This window comes from Kogia breviceps, chromosome 3, assembly GCF_026419965.1.
Source record: "Kogia breviceps isolate mKogBre1 chromosome 3, mKogBre1 haplotype 1, whole genome shotgun sequence".
Lineage (NCBI taxonomy): Eukaryota > Metazoa > Chordata > Mammalia > Artiodactyla > Physeteridae > Kogia > Kogia breviceps.
The window spans coordinates 34,377,166-34,395,102 of NC_081312.1; the positions used below are offsets into that span (position 1 = coordinate 34,377,166).

The window sequence follows — 17,937 nt, forward strand, 5'->3', positions numbered from 1 at the left end:
TATTTATTTATGGCTGTGTTGGGTCTTCGTTGCTGTGCGAGGGCTTTCTCTAGTTGCGGTTAGTGGGGGCTACTCTTCATTGCGGTGCGTGGGCTTCTCATTGCCGTGGCTTCTCTTGTTGCGGAGCTCGGGCTCTAGGCGTGCAGGCTTCAGTAGTTGTGGCACGTGGGCTCAGTAGTTGTGGCATGCAGGCTCTAGAGCTCAGGCTCAGTAGCTGTGGCACATGGGCTTAGTTACTCCGCGGCATGTGGGATCTTCCAGGGCCAGGGCTCAAACCTGTGTCCCTTGCATTGCCAGGCAGATTAACCGCTGTGCCACCAGGGAAGCCCTTGCTTTTTTTTTTTTTTTTAAATAAATAAATATTTATTTATTTATTTTAGGCTGTGTTGGGTCTTCGTTTCTCTGCAAGGGCTTTCTCTAGTTGTGGCAAGCGGGGGCCACTCTTCATCGCGGTGCGCGGGCCTCTCACTATCGCGGCCTCTCTTGTTACGGAGCACAGGCTTCAGACATGCAGGCTCAGTAGTTGTGGCTCACGGGCCTAGCTGCTCCGCGGCATGTGGGATCTTCCCGGACCAGGGCTCGAACTCCTGTCCCCTGCATTGGCAGGCAGATTCTCAACCACTGCACCCCCAGGGAAGCTCCCTTGCTTTTTTAATATACATATTTTCATGCATTTACAAAGGCCATTATACTTATTATTTTAAATAATTATATCATGTCAAATATCAGTTTATTTAGCTACCTCATTTGCTAGCTTTTGAAATCATGTTCAGATTATTTTTTGTTTGCTCTTACAAAAAAACACTTATACAAAGACACAGACCTACTAGAGAATGGACTTGAGGATACGGGGAGGGGGAAGGGTAAGCTGGGACAAAGTGAGAGAGTGGCATGGACATATATACACTACCAAACATAAAATATATAGCTAGTGGGAAGCAGCCGCATAGCACAGGGAGATCAGCTCGGTGCTTTGTGACCACCTAGAGGGGTGGGATAGGGAGGGTGGGAGGGACGGAGACGCGAGAGGGAAGAGATATGGGAACATATGTATATGTATAACTGATTCACTTTGTTATAAAGCAGAAACTAACACACCATTGTAAAGCAATTATACTCCAATAAAGATAAAAAAATTTAAAAAAACTAAAAACTTATACAAACATGATTATAATCAACTATTTTATAGGTATATAAAGCATTTATGTATGCAGTTAACTCTGCCTCACTGCCGTTCATTTTTCACAAAGGATTTAAGGAAGCTAAGCTAAAATTCTTTTGCATTATAGTTCAAAATTATTTTATTAAAGCTTATGAATAGTTTCATAGATTTTAATCATGTTTGAGATTTGGCTCCAGAGATTGGACAACTTTACCATACTTTTGCAAATTTGTACTTGTTTTCATGTAGTCTTGGCTAACAGTGGGTTTAGCTATTTTTTAGTTTAGTGTAGGTAAAGGAATTTAGAGTTATTAAATTTGTGTCTCTTTAAATGACAAAGAGACTTTTCATATTTCCTTGTAAGTACTACCTATCAGTATTTTCTGTTTTAAACTATCCATCTCCTCTATTAGTCAAATAGATACTAGATAGCGATTATGCATTGTAACGATTTATATATTTTGGGTAGCAAACTGTTACTAAATATGCTTTCCCCATATATTTTTCCCATTCTGTGGCTTTTCTTTTCATTTGGTTATATTATATTTCATTATACAAAGTAATTTTCAATATTTACATATTAAACTGCCCTTCTTGTCTCTGAGAACTGCTTTGCAGCTTGTGATACTTCCCAAGAGGGTCTGTCCTTGTCACTCTTCTTGCTTGTTCTTAGGTGGAGGTCATGAAACTTAGATTAAAAACTGTCCTTCGAGCTCCTGCTTCCACAGTTCACGGGCTGGGATGTGGGCCTGGTTAGGGATTCCTCCCAGCAAAATGCTGTGAGGCCTGAACTTCTGCCTCTCTGAAGCCCACACCTGTACCATTTAGACCCCCTGGTTGTGGGTGAGAGATTGAGGTTGCACATGGACACAATACCACTAAGCACTTTACGTTCATCTTGTCTCTGCATTTCTCCCCTTTGGAATTCAGAGTGCCAAGCCCCGGTTGGACTGCTTGATTGAAGTGTACAGAAGCTGCCAGGACATCCTGGCACACCAGAAAGCCACATCAGCGAGCCCGTGAGTCCCAGCAGTTAGAAGGCCAGTATTGTTTTCCAGAGGAGAGGACTCCTAAGCCACAGTGGCTGGTTTATTTTCTGTATTTTAAACCATCAAGTGGGCACAGCCCTAGGAACCAGTATGGATGCGGTGGATCTCGGGGCCATAGAGCAGGTGCCTGGAAGCCTAACTTATTGTGTGGTGTTGAGCAAAGTATTTATGTGTATTTTAGTGTTCCCCCTGTAAGATTTTGTTTACCACCTGAGGGGAGACCTCGAAACAGTATGTCAGGAGTAATGTTGACGAAGAGCACTTTGTGAAATTCCTAAGCACGTTCAAGTTTACTTTTTGTTGAAATTTGTAGAGCAAGACAATGGGAAACGGACATCAGATCTCTTGAGAAAGATAATTTTCAACTGCACAGTACTCCAGTAGAAAAGTTAAGGAAAAAAGCAAGCCCTTCAGGGGCTGGTCAGTAGGAAGAAATGTCCTACAAAAGACTAGTCTCTGTCCACCTAGTTCCTGTGTTCTGTACAGGGTTAATTTATTATGATTCTCTTAACAAACAGATCTCCTTCCAAAACATACACAATTGCTTGGTTCCGACAGCTGCTTTTTATTGACAAACACGATCATGGCATTTCAGTCACGGGTGTCAAGCACATTAATACTCTTGTTACTCAGCATTGTCTATGGTTTCAAAAACTTCTTTTGCCAAGAGGGGTGAGATAAAAGGCCAGACAGAAATTTGACTTTGGTTTCCAGACATGTTAAAGAAGGATAAACGTACATGCTATAGAAGCCTTTGTTTATAAGGCAGTTTCTTCTATATAAAATTAATAAACTAAGGGAGGATTCCTGAAGGGGTAGGAAGAAGACAGGGCGGGGGAAATAGCTTGACCCCCAAATTCAATATGAACACAGATCCATTCTTGCTTACTTTTTCTTCAGGATTTTTTTTTTTTTTTTTTAACTCCTGGCTAGATGATAATTCCTTATTTGCCTTAGAGACACTCAAGATATTACAAAACCAGAACTGTAACTTCTGCCTTTTACACCAGCCCTGGAGGGGTTATTCAGAAGCCTGTGGGGCATGTGACATGTGACTTGTTCGAGGTAGAAATGTCTCAGCTAAATCCCAAATGCTGGGGGAAAGGTAGGAACAGAAATGGGAGGCAGCTATAAAATTGCCAGCCTGGCAAAGTCAAGTTCATTTAAAAAAGGCAGACACTCTGATGTGCTGCTTTTTTCATCATGCTTGTCAGTTTAATGGGTGAGAGAGGGGAAGCTTACAGCAGCTGAGGTGTTCAGATAAACTAGTTCCAGCCTTTCACAGTGTGCAACACACACACACTTTGCTGGGGTTAAAGGCTTGGTTCTTGGATGCTCTTGCTAAACCCATATAGTTTGTTCGGCACTTTATCGAAAAATGATAAGACTGCCTTAGAGCTATGAAATAAAACTCAGTTTCTTCAATGTTGGAAAATCAGAGTATAAATGAACTCTTTCGTCTTTTTTTTTTTTTTTTTCCTGTTAAGGGAGGGTGGGGACAAGATCGTCTCTGCATCCAACAGAAGGTCTCAGTGGGGGATGGGGCGGATATTGGCATCGTCAGGAAGGCAAAAGGTGAAAGATACTTTCAGTTTCTTTCACCTGATGCTCTCAGGCTAGGACAGATAACACATATGTGCGTCTGCCCTCAAACTAATTCCCAGCACAAGTTTGCCAGAAGTCTTAAGGAGCAAATCCAGGCCCACGAGCCTGCAGGGGGTCTTCTGTTTCTGACTCATCTTTGGTGGCCCCGCAGAGCAGCAAAAAGCAGAATGCATTTGCTTGGTCTTTCAAAGAGCAGGGGGACAAGCGATGACCACCTTCTTCTACAGTAGTAAGCACAGCCTTCACTGAGCCCTTTCCAGTTGTTAAAATGAGACAGGGAGAGGTCAGGTTGGACCTAGCCCCTGCCCTTGCCTGTACCCAGTTGGGCTGACGGTCCAGTGTGAGGGAGAACAGCTTCAGTCTCAGGGGAATAGCGCCTCGTCCCGCAGAGACAGGTGCTACTGCCCCAGAAGGGCACCGCTGATGCCTCCTCATTCGCACCAGGGGAAGGGGAAAGGTGAGTCTCCTCCTTTTTCTCCAGCCCTGCCAACACCTTTCCCATATGGGAAAGGAAGTCCAGTCTTAGTTCTAACCTTTTGTTGGAGTTCAGGTGAATTGGAAATTCTACTCCTCTCCTGTTCAGGGATGTCGGGAAAACTTCAAGTATAAATCCCTGCATAAGGACCATACAGAACATAAACATATTAGTCTCCCTGAGAGTAGCAGTGCAGGAAATTCTGACTTAGAGCACTGATGCCCTCAGTAACCAGTAACAGTGGGCCATCCCTATCTGTGTCTAGAATCGGGCAGCATCCAGAGCTCAGTATTCTTGTGAAAAAAAAAAAAAAAGTGGTTTTTATACTGGGTCTGGATTTTTAAAGGTTGGCCCTGAAACATTGTAAGGCACCTAGAGAGTGAAGGCTTCACGGACACTGAAATACACGTTTCACAGAACAACTGGGGCAGGCTGCAGGGGGGCTGTTAGACCCATCACAGTAGTATCGCACCCGAGGATACATCTCTCTAATCCCAGAGGCACCAGGTGGTGGTGGGGAAAGGGGTAAGAGGAATATTCACAGCAACGTTGGCCCCTTGGCAGCACACGGAACAGAAGCAAAGAACTGTCGTCCATCCAGTTCCCATGGCTGGCAGGCAGCAGGTGGGTTGGGGGGTGGGTCCACAGTTGTGGAGCAGTGGTTCATGTAGCTGGCCATGATGAAGGTCACCTCTGCAATCTAAGAGAAAGAGAAACAAAGGAATTGAACACTGGCTTTGGCTTGAATCCTGGCTCTCTCACTCATTAGCTGTTGCACTGGTTATATAAGCTTCCTGGGCTTCAGTTTGTCCCTTAAATTAAAATATCCACCCGGGAGGAAATGTCCAAAGGGGATCGTTCCTGTGAGGCTCAGAGGCCTAGTGAAATAGGTGTCTGGAGGTCCTGAGGTGTCCAGTACCTCCTGAGGACAGGAGGACCAACATTCTGCCCTGGCTGTCTCCAAGGCAAGGCAAGGCAGCCTCCCTGGAGGAAAGGCTCTGTATATCCTCTCCTTTGGCAGGGACAGTATTGAAAGGAGGAGGTGGTTTGGCGAACTCCAGCTTTAAGGTTAAAACAACAGGGTTCCCATTTGCTCAGAAGGGAGCCAGGAACCATAAATCAGAACTTTGGTTTCAGAGTCTCTGCAATTGTTATTTTTGCATCAACATTTCCTGTACTGAGTAGGAACAAGGCCCTTAAAGTGAACAGTTCCTAGGACCTTCTTCAAGACTCCAGGGAAGGGGGAGAATGTTCAGACTGTCCCACTTGTGACTAGTGCCGGGACAGCAGAACCCAAGGCAAGTTGCGAACACTTGGGCCTGCTGCAAGGATGAGAGCAGCAAGAGGGCCCCCATTCAAGCCTGTCCGGTGCTGTGGCTGACAGAATAGAGGAAGGTAATGTGAGGAGCGCAGAGTAGCTGGACCAGAGTGAGTTCCCTCTCCAGCCGGCCCCTCCACCTGCCAGCTCATCAGTGACCACAGAGACGCCACCTGAACCCTCTGGGGTACTGATGATGGGGCCGAAAGTTTCATTTGGGGCAGGGCCCTTCTAGAGTACTGTCATACCCCAGTTTCCTTTCTAAGCTCCGAGCCCATCTCATCAGACCACAACGGGGTAAAATGTTTTAGCAGCTTTCAGACCCACCTTGGGAGCAGCCATCCGGAAGATCAATTTCTCAATGTGGCCCTTTCCAGAGCTCTGGTCTGAAATGGATCTAATCACAAGCATGAAGTCATCACGGCAGCCACCAAAGGTCATCACTGAAGAGTACGGATAAGTGACGTGCACTTGCTGTAGGGAAAGATCCAGTTCTGGAAAAACTTTCCACCTGCCTCCTGAGCCAGGAGCCAGCATGCCCGGTCTCTTCCAGACCAGGAAGGGAGAAGTCTGAAGTGGTCACACTTTGGAGATCGACATTTTGAATGTCTACAAGCTGTGTCTAGACTAGAGGACAGCAGTACTTGGGCAGGGGGTGGAGGAAGGAAAACTGTGGTCACTTAGCTCAGCCCTTTGAGTCCAGAGAGAAGATACTGTTCAGAAGGAGGGGTCAGGAAGCCACAGCCCTCATCCTCCCGTACCATAGTATTGTGGTCCAGGATGCTGACACCATCCTCATTCACGGCAATCCACACCAGAGTGTTCTCCTTGGAAGACAGCTGTGCAGGCTGGGGGAACAGGAAAATCCCATCAGACATCCACAGCTAGGGATTCTGAACCACTAGAGCTTTCTGAGGAACAAGGCACATCCAGGGATCCGCTAGGCAGTGATTTCCAACTTTTTTCTTTTGGAAAACATAGAAGATGGTGTTTGTACAGCATGCTGGAGCAAACAGGCTGCTCGTGGCAGGAGGCACCTGGCTTGGGGCTCTGGCCACCTACTAACAACCCTGAGTATCACTTTCTTGTAGTACCTATAGCCCATCCTGCCATGGTACAGAACACAGTACACTTTGTTCCTGTTCCAGAACAAAGGCCAGCCCTGGCTGTTCTGTCACAGGCATGGAGGACAGGCTGTTTTTTCCTGGCTCTCAGAAACTGACGGCATTCCACCCACAGGCCCTCCTAAGTGCAAGCTGCATCTTGCTTCAACCAATTTCCTAGGGACTATAAGATAATTAGGAAAACAATAATGCAAGGGCTTTAGGCCCTACCAGGGAGAAAGATGAGTATTTGGTGGATAAGTCCTAGAATGACTAATTTTCACTGCCAGGGCCGCAGTAGGGCAATCTAGATTTCCTATCTCTCCTACCCTGGGGAGGCTGGGGAGAGAGATGGACATGTCCCTTTTTTCAGGAGCTTCTCCCAACCTTCCAGACTAAGTGGGTCCCCATGTTATATGCCTTTATAACACCCCTGTATTTTTCCTTCATGGCACTTGTGACAGCTTGTAAAAAATATATATTTTATATACATATATATTTAGAAAGAGAGTGTATGTGTGATTATTTGATTAGTGTGTACCTCCCCCACTGGATGGGAAGCTCCGTGAAGGCGAGGACGTGTCTGATTTGCTCACCTCTTGTCACCTCAGACAACTAGCACAATGCCTGAGATATAGTAGGAGCTCAACAATTCTTTGTTGAATGACTGAGTGAATGTCTGTTGTCGAATCTGTATCCTCAGTGAACAGGATCATGATCCAGCTTGGAGGATAGGACACTCTGTGTGATTACATACAAAGTTTCATGCACACCAGATACCCAGTGAAGAAAAGTTCCCGCTGAAATTACTTTTAGCCACCTGGCCTTCCAGCAGGAGAAATTAACTGGTGCCTGCGTAGTCAGATCCCTCTGTGGCTGCACCAGGTCAGCAGAGATGTATTTGTTTAGGTTACACGTTGTTCTTTCAAGCTTTTTTAAAAATAAAAACATTCTCAAGAGGAACATCATATCAAGTCTGAACTCTGTTGTGGATTAGTTGACCCTATCTTTTTTTTTTTCAAGGGTAGGATTGGGAAAGAAGTCAATAAAAGAAAGTTAAGAATCACCCAGAAATAACCCTGGCCCGAAAGCAATGAGTCACAACTGCTCTGGACCAGGGAAAGCTGGAGTATGCAAGAAATGGGTGGAAAGATAGTGACCCCTAGTGGTTGCGGGTGGGCGCTGCAGACTGAACTGGCTCAAACATGACCGAATCCAGCAGAAACTTAACGTTGTTCCTGAGGGTGTGGTAACCACTCCTTCCGCTGGAAACCGCCCACACTTACCTGAGCAGCAAAGAGCTTAGCACCAAAGAGGGGCCATTTCCGGGCCACTGTCAGGTAGATGCGGATGCACTCAGGAGAGGAGCAGCCTCGCAGTGCTGCCCACTTTGTGGTCAGCTGATCTGCCAGGTGCCTGGTTTAGACGGATGGAGAGATATGGTGCCATGTTTCTGTTGCAGCTCTGAGGTTTTCCCCAACTCCGCAGCCCATGCCTCCCTACGGTGACTCCCTGCAAGACCTTGCAGCCTACCTCAGCTGTTCCAGGGGGGCCCCGTGTCTGTAGCGCCTTGGGTAGAACCTGTCTAGGACCTGCTGGAGGTGATGCAGAGCCTTGGCAGGGGGGGTGCCCCCAGGTCCTGGCAGGATGGGCTTCTCCAAGTCCCCATACTCTACCTGTGGTAGAAGCACACGGAGGGACAAATCAGGAATTTGGACGTGAATGAGGTGGGGGCCTGCTGTGAGAGGTGAAATAAACCATTATTTCATTCCTTTATTGGGGAGGTGTGAATGGATGTGAAAAAACGCTTCTTGTGAACAGACAGACCCTTTATCTCAAGTTTCACAGACACTAGAGAAACAACCTTAGGGTCCTAGAATATTAGAGATTGTCTAGATCAACTTTCCTTTCGCAGCTGAGGTTAAGTGCCTTATCCAAAGACACAGTTAATTAGTGGCAGACAAGGGAAAACACTATAGGAATTCTGGCTTCTAACCCAAAAATATGGGATACAGGATTGAAGATGCTACAGGTCCTTCAGTAGAGCTGACCGTTCCCAATGTGGCCATTAGAGTCAGATACTTGGCTCAAATCCCAGCTCTGCCATTTACCAGCTCTGAAACCATGATCAAGTTAAACTCTGTGAGCTTCAGTTTGCTCATCTATAAAGTGGGGGTGAGAACTAAATAGGGTACTACATATAAAATGTTTCACACAGGGCCCTCTACAGCATACTCAATACATGTTTATTATATTAAAAGTCAACTGTTATTATTTCCCCATCCTCTCCAGCATGTAGATCCAGACTCTTTCTTACGGGAACCATGAAGGTATCCCAGATTCCTTTGGCAAGACAGCCTCCTAAAGGTAAGGGAGAAGAGTCAAAGTCTGAATGTGTGTTCCTTTTCCTAGTTCTCATTACAACGTTTGACAGCTGTAAGTACACACTTAACCACATACATTATATGACATACATTATCTAGGAATTATACTTAGTACAACCCTGTAGGGGGAGGCAGGGAGGTATTTTTGTTTTCGGGATACGAAAAAGGGAACTACAGCACAGACAAGTGAAGTGACTTGGCCAAGATCTCATAGCGGGAAGGTGGCTAGGATTCAAACCCAGGCCCCTGGTTTCCACGCCCAGAGTTCTGCACGTAGCCTGGATCTGCAGTGAGGCACTCTGCTGGGTAAGGAGTCCGCAAGGCTGCCCTCTCTAGCACCTCAGGACCCACAGAATCTCCTGTTTCCGCCTGTGTGGTGCACTCCACCTGTGAGTCTAAGACGTCTCCTGACCCTCCTGACTCCTGGAAAGAACCTTACCTGGGCCATCAGTGCGGCCATCTCCAGAGCCAGTTCCTTGTTGACAGGAAACCTCCCTGCCACTATCTCTCCGCTAGTTTGGGAGGCAAGCAGCAGGCGCTCTCGCTCTGTCTCCCCTTTGACTTGACTCCGAAAGTACAGCCTACAGGGGAGAGAGTGAGAAGCCAGGGCTCAGCTGGGATCCCAAACGGATGAAGATGTCTCTGCATCTGTTTATCTTGATTTCCAAAGAAAGAAAGAAACTACTCTTTTTATACCATTTGTGAGCCTATTTTCCACTGCCTCCAGAAAAACTTAACCAGGCATGACCCAGAGCAGATAGAGGGCCATCAGGTCCCACAGCAACAGTAGCACGTGGTCGGTTCTGAATTCACCGTTAAGACTTACTGGATTTCGTGAGGGGAATCTGGTACCTGGAATCATAGCTTATTAGGAAACTGAATGAGTTAAGATTCCAAGAGACTAATGGAAATCATCTGCCTGGAGACATACTGGGATGGAATTTTCTTAGTCAAATTGGTATGAAGTCAGGATTTCTCCCTCTGTATTTCCTGGAACTGGTATAGGAGCAATTTATTCTTTAGTCTTAAATATCTAGTGCTTGGACAAAATCTTCCTCTCCTAATGTAACACATGCAGCCACCTAAGGAAGTTGGTCTGTTTGGGGGGCAGGGGTGTGTGCGTGTGTGTGTGTGTGTGTGCGCGCGTGCCTGTGTGAGTGTGCAGACACGGTACAGGGACGGAGAGCCTGAGCTGTCCAGGGTCTCACAGAGGCCAGCAGAGCCAGCCTGGGCCTCCAGCTACTGACCAGCAGGCAGTGTTATATCTCTGGGCACCCTGCCTGTTCAGGACAGGCCTCCAGCTGGGGGAGTGATGAGCTGCACCCCAGCGGCAGCCCTCATGCTTGGTCCCCCTTGGCGGTGCCCAGGACCTGTTCTTGTACATCAGCTTCACGACACGTGTGCCACCCTCAGACTTTCCGGAGTGCAGCTCCTTCAGGGCTTGTTCCCACTTGGAGATGGCATCGCAGATCTGCACGAGGCAAAAGAGGAAAGTCAGAAAAGCCCGATGAAGGGAACAAGGTCCAGTCAGGGCTGGACTCGGGCAGAGCAGCAGGGCAGAGTTGAAGGACTGTCCTCCATCAGGAGGCTGACCCGCCGCGCCTCATGCTCCCAGGACCCAGGGTGCCTGCGGCTTTCTCACAGACAGAGGTGTAGCTCTGAGCATGGGGTGGGCAGCAAACCATGGAATGCTGCTGCCATTGCCTGGACATCTGAGGGGGCCTCCCAGAGGCTAGGCAGGCCCCTAGCCTCAAAACCACGGCCCCTTATCAGCAGCTCCACTTCCCTCCCACCAGCTGCCATTCTCTTCAACAAATATAACCGGAGGCCTACTGTGTAACAAAGCCTTACAGATGCCCAGGCATAGTTTCCAGGCAATGGTAAAAGACTATAGGAGCCTTTGTCCTGTCACAAAGCAGAAACTGCAGCCAAAACCCTCATCCTCATCAGTGCTCCAGCACATCCTCCAAACACCCAGCATGCCCCACGGCTCTAACCCCAGACCCTAATGCAACATAGGATTCAAATACCACTCAAGGGCCTTTACGCACAGAAGAACCACAAGGATCTACCTCTTTAAAGTTGGTGGAACCTGTAGGCACAGCACGGGCCCTGGCAGACTGGGTGAGAGTGAGCTGCCAGAGTACAACACGACTTCTGCCGGGTCCGGGCGTACTGTTGTCCGTCTATGCGTGTGTATACGAAACTGGCAGCAGGCTCTACCCGGGTGGGGCTGCTGCTGAGAAGTGCCTCCCTGTCCTTCCTACCCTAAGCTGGGAAGCAGCTTTTCTTCTGGAAGCTGAACAGCCTCTCAAGGGAGGGAGGGAGGGATGTGGAGATCTTCTCTCCAGAGACAAGGGCACGAACGACTTTTCTCTGCCTATATGGGCACATTTTAAGGTGGCACAGAAATGCTGGCCTCGGGCTCAGCCACAAACAGGCTGGGAATACAAAATCCTGAAGACCAAGGTGGCTCAGGAGGAAGCTCAGCTGGCTTACGGGGACCATCACCTTGACACTCCCCTGCAGGCAGTGTTCCAGGTCCCTGCCAGAAGGGTCGTCCGTGAAGAGGGCAAAGCCAGAATGGGAGGACTTCCTCATGCCCGTCTCCTGGTTCAGCCGCTGGAGGAACTCGTCAACTGTGGAGGAGCCGTCAAAACCCACCACCTGCCGGGAGAGGGGACCTCCTGAGAGGGGCCCAGGGGGGCTAGTGGAGGGGTCAGAGCCCGGGAGATGGAAAGGCATGGCTGAAAGGAGCAAGGGTGATGGCAGAGGCCGAAGAAAGCCGGTTTGCACGTGCAGAGGGCGAGTGCTTAAGGGAGGAGCCCGCCCACCGTAAACTGAAGTCCCACATAAGCTCTGTTCCTCCTTTGCTGTCACTCTTTGGGAGGCCCTTTCCCATGCCACTTTCTTGGTCAGTGTGTCAGCTTCGCTGTTCACGTAGTGGGTTCAAAAGATCCTCTTCCCAGGTCCCAAAGAGTGAAGCGCGTGATTCAAGCTCCGTACTCCCTCCACACTGGCACGAATGGCCCCACTCGCCCCCTGCACCCCAGGCCCATCCTTTGGCTAGTCTGCCTGTTAAGATCTGCTGGGCCTAAGGAGGCTTCGCATCCACTGGCCCAAAGGTGTTCTCCTCTGGGATGGCAATATGAGGAGACTCAGCACAGGGGGCGCGGCACCCTTGTCACCTGGTAGGTCGCTCGTCACCTGGTAAGTCCCGTTGGCGAAGTGCACGGGGATGCTGAAGGGCGAGGAGTGGTGGAAGGGGTTCCGCAGCAGGATGGACACCACCTCCATGCGCGACGGCCTGGCCTCCCGCTCCCCAGTCTGCAGCGTCCGCTCCACTGCCCGCTGGCAGTACGTGGCGTACTGGCCCGTCTCATTTCTAAAAAGACAGGCGAAGGAAGAAAGGCGATCCGGGAATCCACTCATCCTTACCACCTTGACACCCTGGTTCCCTACCTACATGTAACCTATAGGACTAAACCTGCAGCTGGAAGGCTGGGACACGAGCCCCAAAGACTGGTCTGGGGCGTTAATTTGTCATTCGGAGCCTATCTGCTGCAGGTTGCTGGCACGGATATTTTCTGCAGAAACCAGAAAACATGGCAACAGAGAATGCAAATCTGGGGATGATTTGGGGGTGCGGTAGCTCCACATGAGGGCCCCCGCTAAATACCCACACACACGTGGATTGGTGTGCAGAGCGGGCCCAGATCTCCACGTGCCCATCTGCGTACCTGGTGATGGGCAAAGTCTACATGACCACTGTGCAAATCGCAGAGGGCGGGGCGGTCTGACCCATCCTAGTCTCCCCTGCGTCCCTCTGGATCATGCCAGTCGGTAGTGCCAGAGTGGCCGAGGAAACGACGTGCACTCACCGGGGATCTGCGTGGCGCTGGAGCTGCTGTTTGACGTACCAGAGGAAGTGGTGCTGAGGCAGGAAAAGTGGGGCACACAGAGCCAGGAGCTGCCAGCACTGCCGGGGAGAACAAGAAATGTGGGCTGAGCGCTGGGTCCGCCCGTGCCAGCACCATCGCAGTCCTGAGCTACAGAGCCTTCACCACCCGCTCCGAACCGCAGCCCCCAGCCTTCTGCGGGCACCAGGATGGCCAGCCTGGTCGGGCTTCGTGCAGAGCCGCAATCACACAATCTGACTGTGCGCAGACATCCAGAAGGGGCACAGAGAGGGCAGCTTTGAGTACGGAAGCCGCCTGCTGGCTGCCAGGCTCGGAGGATACCTGCCCGGTCACCTCCTTCCACCTTTCCCACGTCCTGGGCAGCCCTGGCCGATGGCTCCCTTCGGCCGTTCCGCCCCAGGGACACCCACCTGCATGAGGGAGCACTTCTGCGGCGGGCGGCAGCTGGTCTGCTTCATGAGCTGGCAGTACAGCTCGCTCTGCAGCTCGGGGTGAACGAGGCAGACCTGCAGCGCAGTCTGGGCCAGGGACACGTGGTAGTCCACCGAGGCCGCTTCCACGGGCACGTTGATGAAGAGTTGGCACGACTGCAGGGAAATGACAGTGGGCACAGGTAGACTGACAGCCCCCTGATTATCGTCCTCTGTGACAGGGGACAGACTGGGCCGTCCCCCCGCAGGGCTCAAGGAAGGCTCCGGTTCACTGCAGACAGCCCTTTCTAGGAGGGAGCATCGTTACTGCTTGAGAATGTCTACGCTTACCGAGAAGGCTACTTTGGGATAGGATCTTTCCTTTAAATGTTTCCATTACATAAGCAAGGCATATTCATTTTTTTAAAAAGATACAATATTCAGAGGGGAACAAAGAATATTCTAAAATAGGCCAGAATCTCTCAGGTCCAGAAGCAACATAAACCTGCCCTCTCCCACTGTTCACTACAGGAGGAGGGCAGCCCTTCGTTTCGCTAGAGCTCCCCAAGGGCCCAGGAATGAAGTCCCAAAGCTTCCAGCCTCTCTGCCATAAAGGACATGATGGGACCCCTGAGGGACTTTCTTTCCCTTCCTCTTCAGATCCCTCTGGGAGCTCCCCGCTACACTGCACAGGTCTCCTCCACCCCGGCATCACCGTGGTGGGAAGAACTGCTCTGGGCAGAGCCTGGGCACAGGGCAAGGACGCCACCACCAGTCCATGGGCCTGGGCTCAGCTCCCACTTTACCTTGAAGAGCTTGACAGCCTCCGTCTGCAGGGCCTCGGAGGGCAGGGTGGTGAGGGAGGTGTACAGCCCGTCTTTGCTGTAGCACAGCATGGGGTGCCTCCAGAGGGGGGAATCTGCCCGGAGCACAGCACCAGAGAGCAGCAGCCGTTAGCACTGAGGAGGGAACTCGCCTCCCCCGCACGCCGACCCTGATCTCTGGGGGAGACAGTGCTTTCACAGTCGGGACACATGGGCTGTGCTGGATTTATATCTACAGAGTGTGGGCTGTGCACTGCATTTATTCAGCACACTCACAAGCATGGCTTACAGGAAGGCGGCTACTGCTTTGCTTGTGGGGCTGCAATAGGGGTGAACGTCCAATGCCAGGCATGGACATCGGAGTGCAAGCGTGCGTGTGCAGAGGAGGGCCTCTCCCTGCAGCGCTAGGTCTGGATAGAGGAGCGTATATCAGCCTGGAACAAACAAGCCTCGGAGCAGCAGTAAAGCAGTGTGTGTTCTGGGTGCCCTTGGATCCTCAGGGTCCTGAGAATCAGTAGCAAAATAAAGACCCCAAAATGCCCCAGGCTTAGTTAGCCTGATCTTAACTGAGGCTTCATTTATTAACAAACTCTAACTATAGATTAACCAGCCACCTTCTTTCCTCAACCCTCTGCCCAGCCAGCAAAGTTGCAGTGAACTAAGTAAAACATTGACCAAGTCACCGGAAAGTCTGCTCCCCAGACAACTCCCCCAGATACTGAGTGGTTTCCTCAGTATCCTCACCAGAAACAGGGGTCCTGGGGCTTGGGATGGGGATGCCCTTCTGTGGCTTAGAAGGTTTCCAAACAGCTTCAGGGTACAGTAGTGCTTTCTTCAGGTTCCTGACCAACAGTTACCCAGCCACCACCCTCCAACCCAGCTGTGATGGCCACCCTCACCTTACCTGGGTCTCCCTCACCATCCATCAGTTTTCCGATGAGCTGCTCATAGGCAGTGCCCACCTTGGCACTGCTGCCACCTGCAGCCACTGTGAGGTGGTAAAGCCACGTATCCTGGAAGAGGATGGAAAGCCACCTGATGGGGCTGGGCTGGGGAAGAATGGAGGCAAGAGCTCCAAGGGAGCCTCCCTGAAGGGGCCAAGCCCAGGGTGAGGGTCAGCCTGTCTGGCTGGCACAAGTCAAGGCCACCGGTCCCTAAGAGGAAAGACTTGGGATCGGCTGAATGTGAACCCAAGTTCCTAAGCTTGTGGTTCCCTCCATCTCATGGCCCCAGTGAAGAGATGTTGGTCACTGGGAATGGATTCAATACAGGGAATATTCAGGAAATACTAGTTGCCAAAATGTCCAGGAGGGAAATAGATTCGAATCTGGGGAAGCTCAGAAGAGAGAAGGAAGGTGAGAATCAAAGGTCCAAGCTTTGCCATGGAGGCCCAGCCCCCTCCCTTACCTTTTCATGCTTGGTGCCAATGAGGAGGTAGGTGGGGCTGTGCTCTGGGGGGTGGATCACAAGGGTGCAGTGGGAGGAAAGCAACCGCCGGGTTCCTCCAGCCTCATAGTCCTCGTCTGAGTCACAGGATCGATCTACTTCCTCTATGCGTGCGTCCCGAACAGGCAGACGGCCCAGGGGTCGCTGTGGACACGAGCCTTCCGTGAATGGGAAGGCCAGCGGGGGACGGAGGAGTCTCCTCTCTCTGAACCCTCAGGCCTTGTAGGGCTGGGAATCAAGGACGTGGGTGGATGGCAAGATGGGGAGGGGGAGACTACAGCTCCCTGGCTGAGGTGGGCTTGGAGAAGCACAGACAGACCACACAGGCAGGATCTGCGGACCATGCACACTGGTCACACACTCTAGAGGGATCTGGCCAGCCAGCTCTGTACTTGTTGTGGGGTTGGGTGGGGTAGAGGGTAAAGCTGGAGCCTTCCATAAGGACACGGAGCCACAGGAATGTGCTTTGGGGGAAGCTGTCGGGAGGCCAGGAAGTACCTTGTCCTCGTGGCTTCGATAGTAGTAGAAGGTTCTCCCAACAAGAGCACACCACACCAGTTTGGAATGGCCATGCTTGACCTGTAGGCCAGAAATGAACCAGCATTATTAGAACCAGATGACCCCAGAAGTAGATCTGGGACTGTCAAAGAGAAGCCACAGGGAGACAGATCTCAAAACCCCTGGTCCAACTCAGATCCTTTGGTCAATCCCAGGTCAAACTCAGATGCCAACCAGATTCTCTACTAACGGAACCAGCCCTTTCACAGCGAGGGTCCACGGTACCACACGACACCCCATCCGTCCTCGTATGACCTGCCATTAAAAGATCGACCAGGCCAACCAGATATCCTGTCCCAGGAATATGATCATGAGAAGAACTTGCTAGTCAGCAGAGGCTAGAGTCAGAAGGGAAGGGCCACAGTGGGCTGCAGCCCTTGGGCAAGTGTAATCGTGAAGTGTAAAAAACACTGCGCATGGGCAGAGGAGATGGATGTGAACACAGGCTGAACGGGGAAGCAGAGGCAGAGGCAGAGCCCCAAGCACTGAACTTGCTCACACAATCATTCCTGACGGCATCCTGGCCTAGTTAATGCGCTTCCTTGTTAACTTCCCCTTTCTTGGGATTAACAAGTGCTTCTCAGCTCCCTGCAACCAGATGAGCCCTAATTCAAATGTCTTCAGGGCAGCCTGAGATATTATAAGTCTTTGGCCACACCAGTCTCGCCGAGGTCACAGCCTCCCACTGAGCTGTGATGGGTACGAGGCAGGGGTGAGGGCAACTCCTAATGACCTCAAAATGGGTCCGATACCTCCCTTTTCCTCCTCTGTCTCGAGAATAGCTGCTGTTGTAACAACACTGACCCCTATTTTTCCAGACACTCATTCACCGTCACCTTGTGTGGTTCAGCCCACAGGTAGTCAGTGTGAGGGGCCTCCTGGGGGAAGGAGCTGTGTGTCAGGAGGAGACCCACCAGCCCAGCACTCACTCCTGGCTCCCCTGACTCTCATGAGGGGCCCACCACGCTCCTCCCCCACCAACCCCACTCATACCTTAGTCAGCCAGCCCTTCACAGCGGGCTTGGCGCCACCCTGAGGCAGGGCTGGAGGCCCAATGGCCTGGACCTTCAGCAGGCTCTGTAGGACACGGATCCACTCCTCCAGCAGGCTGGGCGAGTCCGCTGTCAGGTAATAGGTCTTCTTCTCAGAGATGAGCTGTGGAGAAGTGAGGGGTTGGGGATGGGGAGACAGGGCGATGGAAGAACAGGAGCCTGGCTCTGCGGTGGCACAGATCTCTGACCCACTGGGTCTTCTTCCTTCCTGCTCTGGTACCCCCTCCCTCCCTTCTCCTCCTCCTCATCTTTGCCTCCGTGTCTCTCCTACCTTCACTCCATCTCTCACATTTTGCCTCCTCTTCCTTCCTCAAACCCACAAATGAGGATCAATGCAAACGTCGATGTAATGGCTTTCACACATGCGCATTCTGACCCATCTCTGTTTCCATCCGAGCCATATCCAAACCCAGCACCTCTGCTATCTAAAGCACTAGCCGCTAGGAGCATGCTCACCTGGAATGTCTGTGCACCCTCCCCTCGAACAATTTGGCAACGGGAGTTCAGTTCCACTTGACCTTGAGGTTTCCGGATGACGTCACTCTGTAAAGAAAGGAATGGAGAGGAAAGAGGTTGGAGCCTTCCCAGAGCACATCATTTCCCCTCAGATCTTACTCTAGGTCCCAAAGGG

General features: G+C 50.8%; 2 protein-coding genes across 8 annotated transcripts in view; one reads left to right on the plus strand and one right to left on the minus strand.

The window, feature by feature from the left end:
- The window catches only part of PIGH (phosphatidylinositol glycan anchor biosynthesis class H), a 62,580-nt gene that overhangs the window by 4,952 nt on the left and 39,691 nt on the right, over positions 1-17,937 (plus strand). Inside the window, exon 4 of one of the 5 annotated variants that reach the window (XM_059058428.2) lies at positions 2,093-3,646. The exons of the other annotated variants lie outside the window; for them this stretch is intronic. Within the exon in view, the coding sequence (XP_058914411.1) occupies positions 2,093-2,185 (93 nt within the window). The 3' untranslated portion in view covers positions 2,186-3,646. Of the gene's footprint in view, positions 1-2,092; positions 3,647-17,937 lie in introns of those variants that run through there. 5 annotated transcript variants of the gene reach the window in all.
- Positions 2,757-17,937, minus strand: part of PLEKHH1 (pleckstrin homology, MyTH4 and FERM domain containing H1) — a 55,425-nt gene continuing 40,244 nt past the window's right edge. The window contains exons 13-29 of one of the 3 annotated variants that reach the window (XM_067028303.1): positions 17,763-17,849; positions 17,248-17,409; positions 16,195-16,275; positions 15,658-15,840; positions 15,155-15,263; positions 14,233-14,345; positions 13,427-13,603; positions 12,978-13,075; positions 12,304-12,481; positions 11,608-11,763; positions 10,467-10,567; positions 9,536-9,677; positions 8,246-8,388; positions 7,999-8,128; positions 6,371-6,457; positions 5,937-6,083; positions 2,757-4,991 (exon numbers count right to left, since the gene is read on the minus strand). In XM_067028303.1, coding sequence (XP_066884404.1) covers positions 4,830-4,991; positions 5,937-6,083; positions 6,371-6,457; positions 7,999-8,128; positions 8,246-8,388; positions 9,536-9,677; positions 10,467-10,567; positions 11,608-11,763; positions 12,304-12,481; positions 12,978-13,075; positions 13,427-13,603; positions 14,233-14,345; positions 15,155-15,263; positions 15,658-15,840; positions 16,195-16,275; positions 17,248-17,409; positions 17,763-17,849 — 2,256 coding nt within the window. In that variant the 3' untranslated portion in view covers positions 2,757-4,829. Of the gene's footprint in view, positions 4,992-5,936; positions 6,084-6,367; positions 7,454-7,998; positions 8,129-8,245; positions 8,389-9,535; positions 9,678-10,466; positions 10,568-11,607; positions 11,764-12,303; positions 12,482-12,977; positions 13,076-13,426; positions 13,604-14,232; positions 14,346-15,154; positions 15,264-15,657; positions 15,841-16,194; positions 16,276-17,247; positions 17,410-17,762; positions 17,850-17,937 lie in introns of those variants that run through there. The other 2 variants (XR_010839515.1, XM_067028304.1) reach the window with 2 other exon arrangements.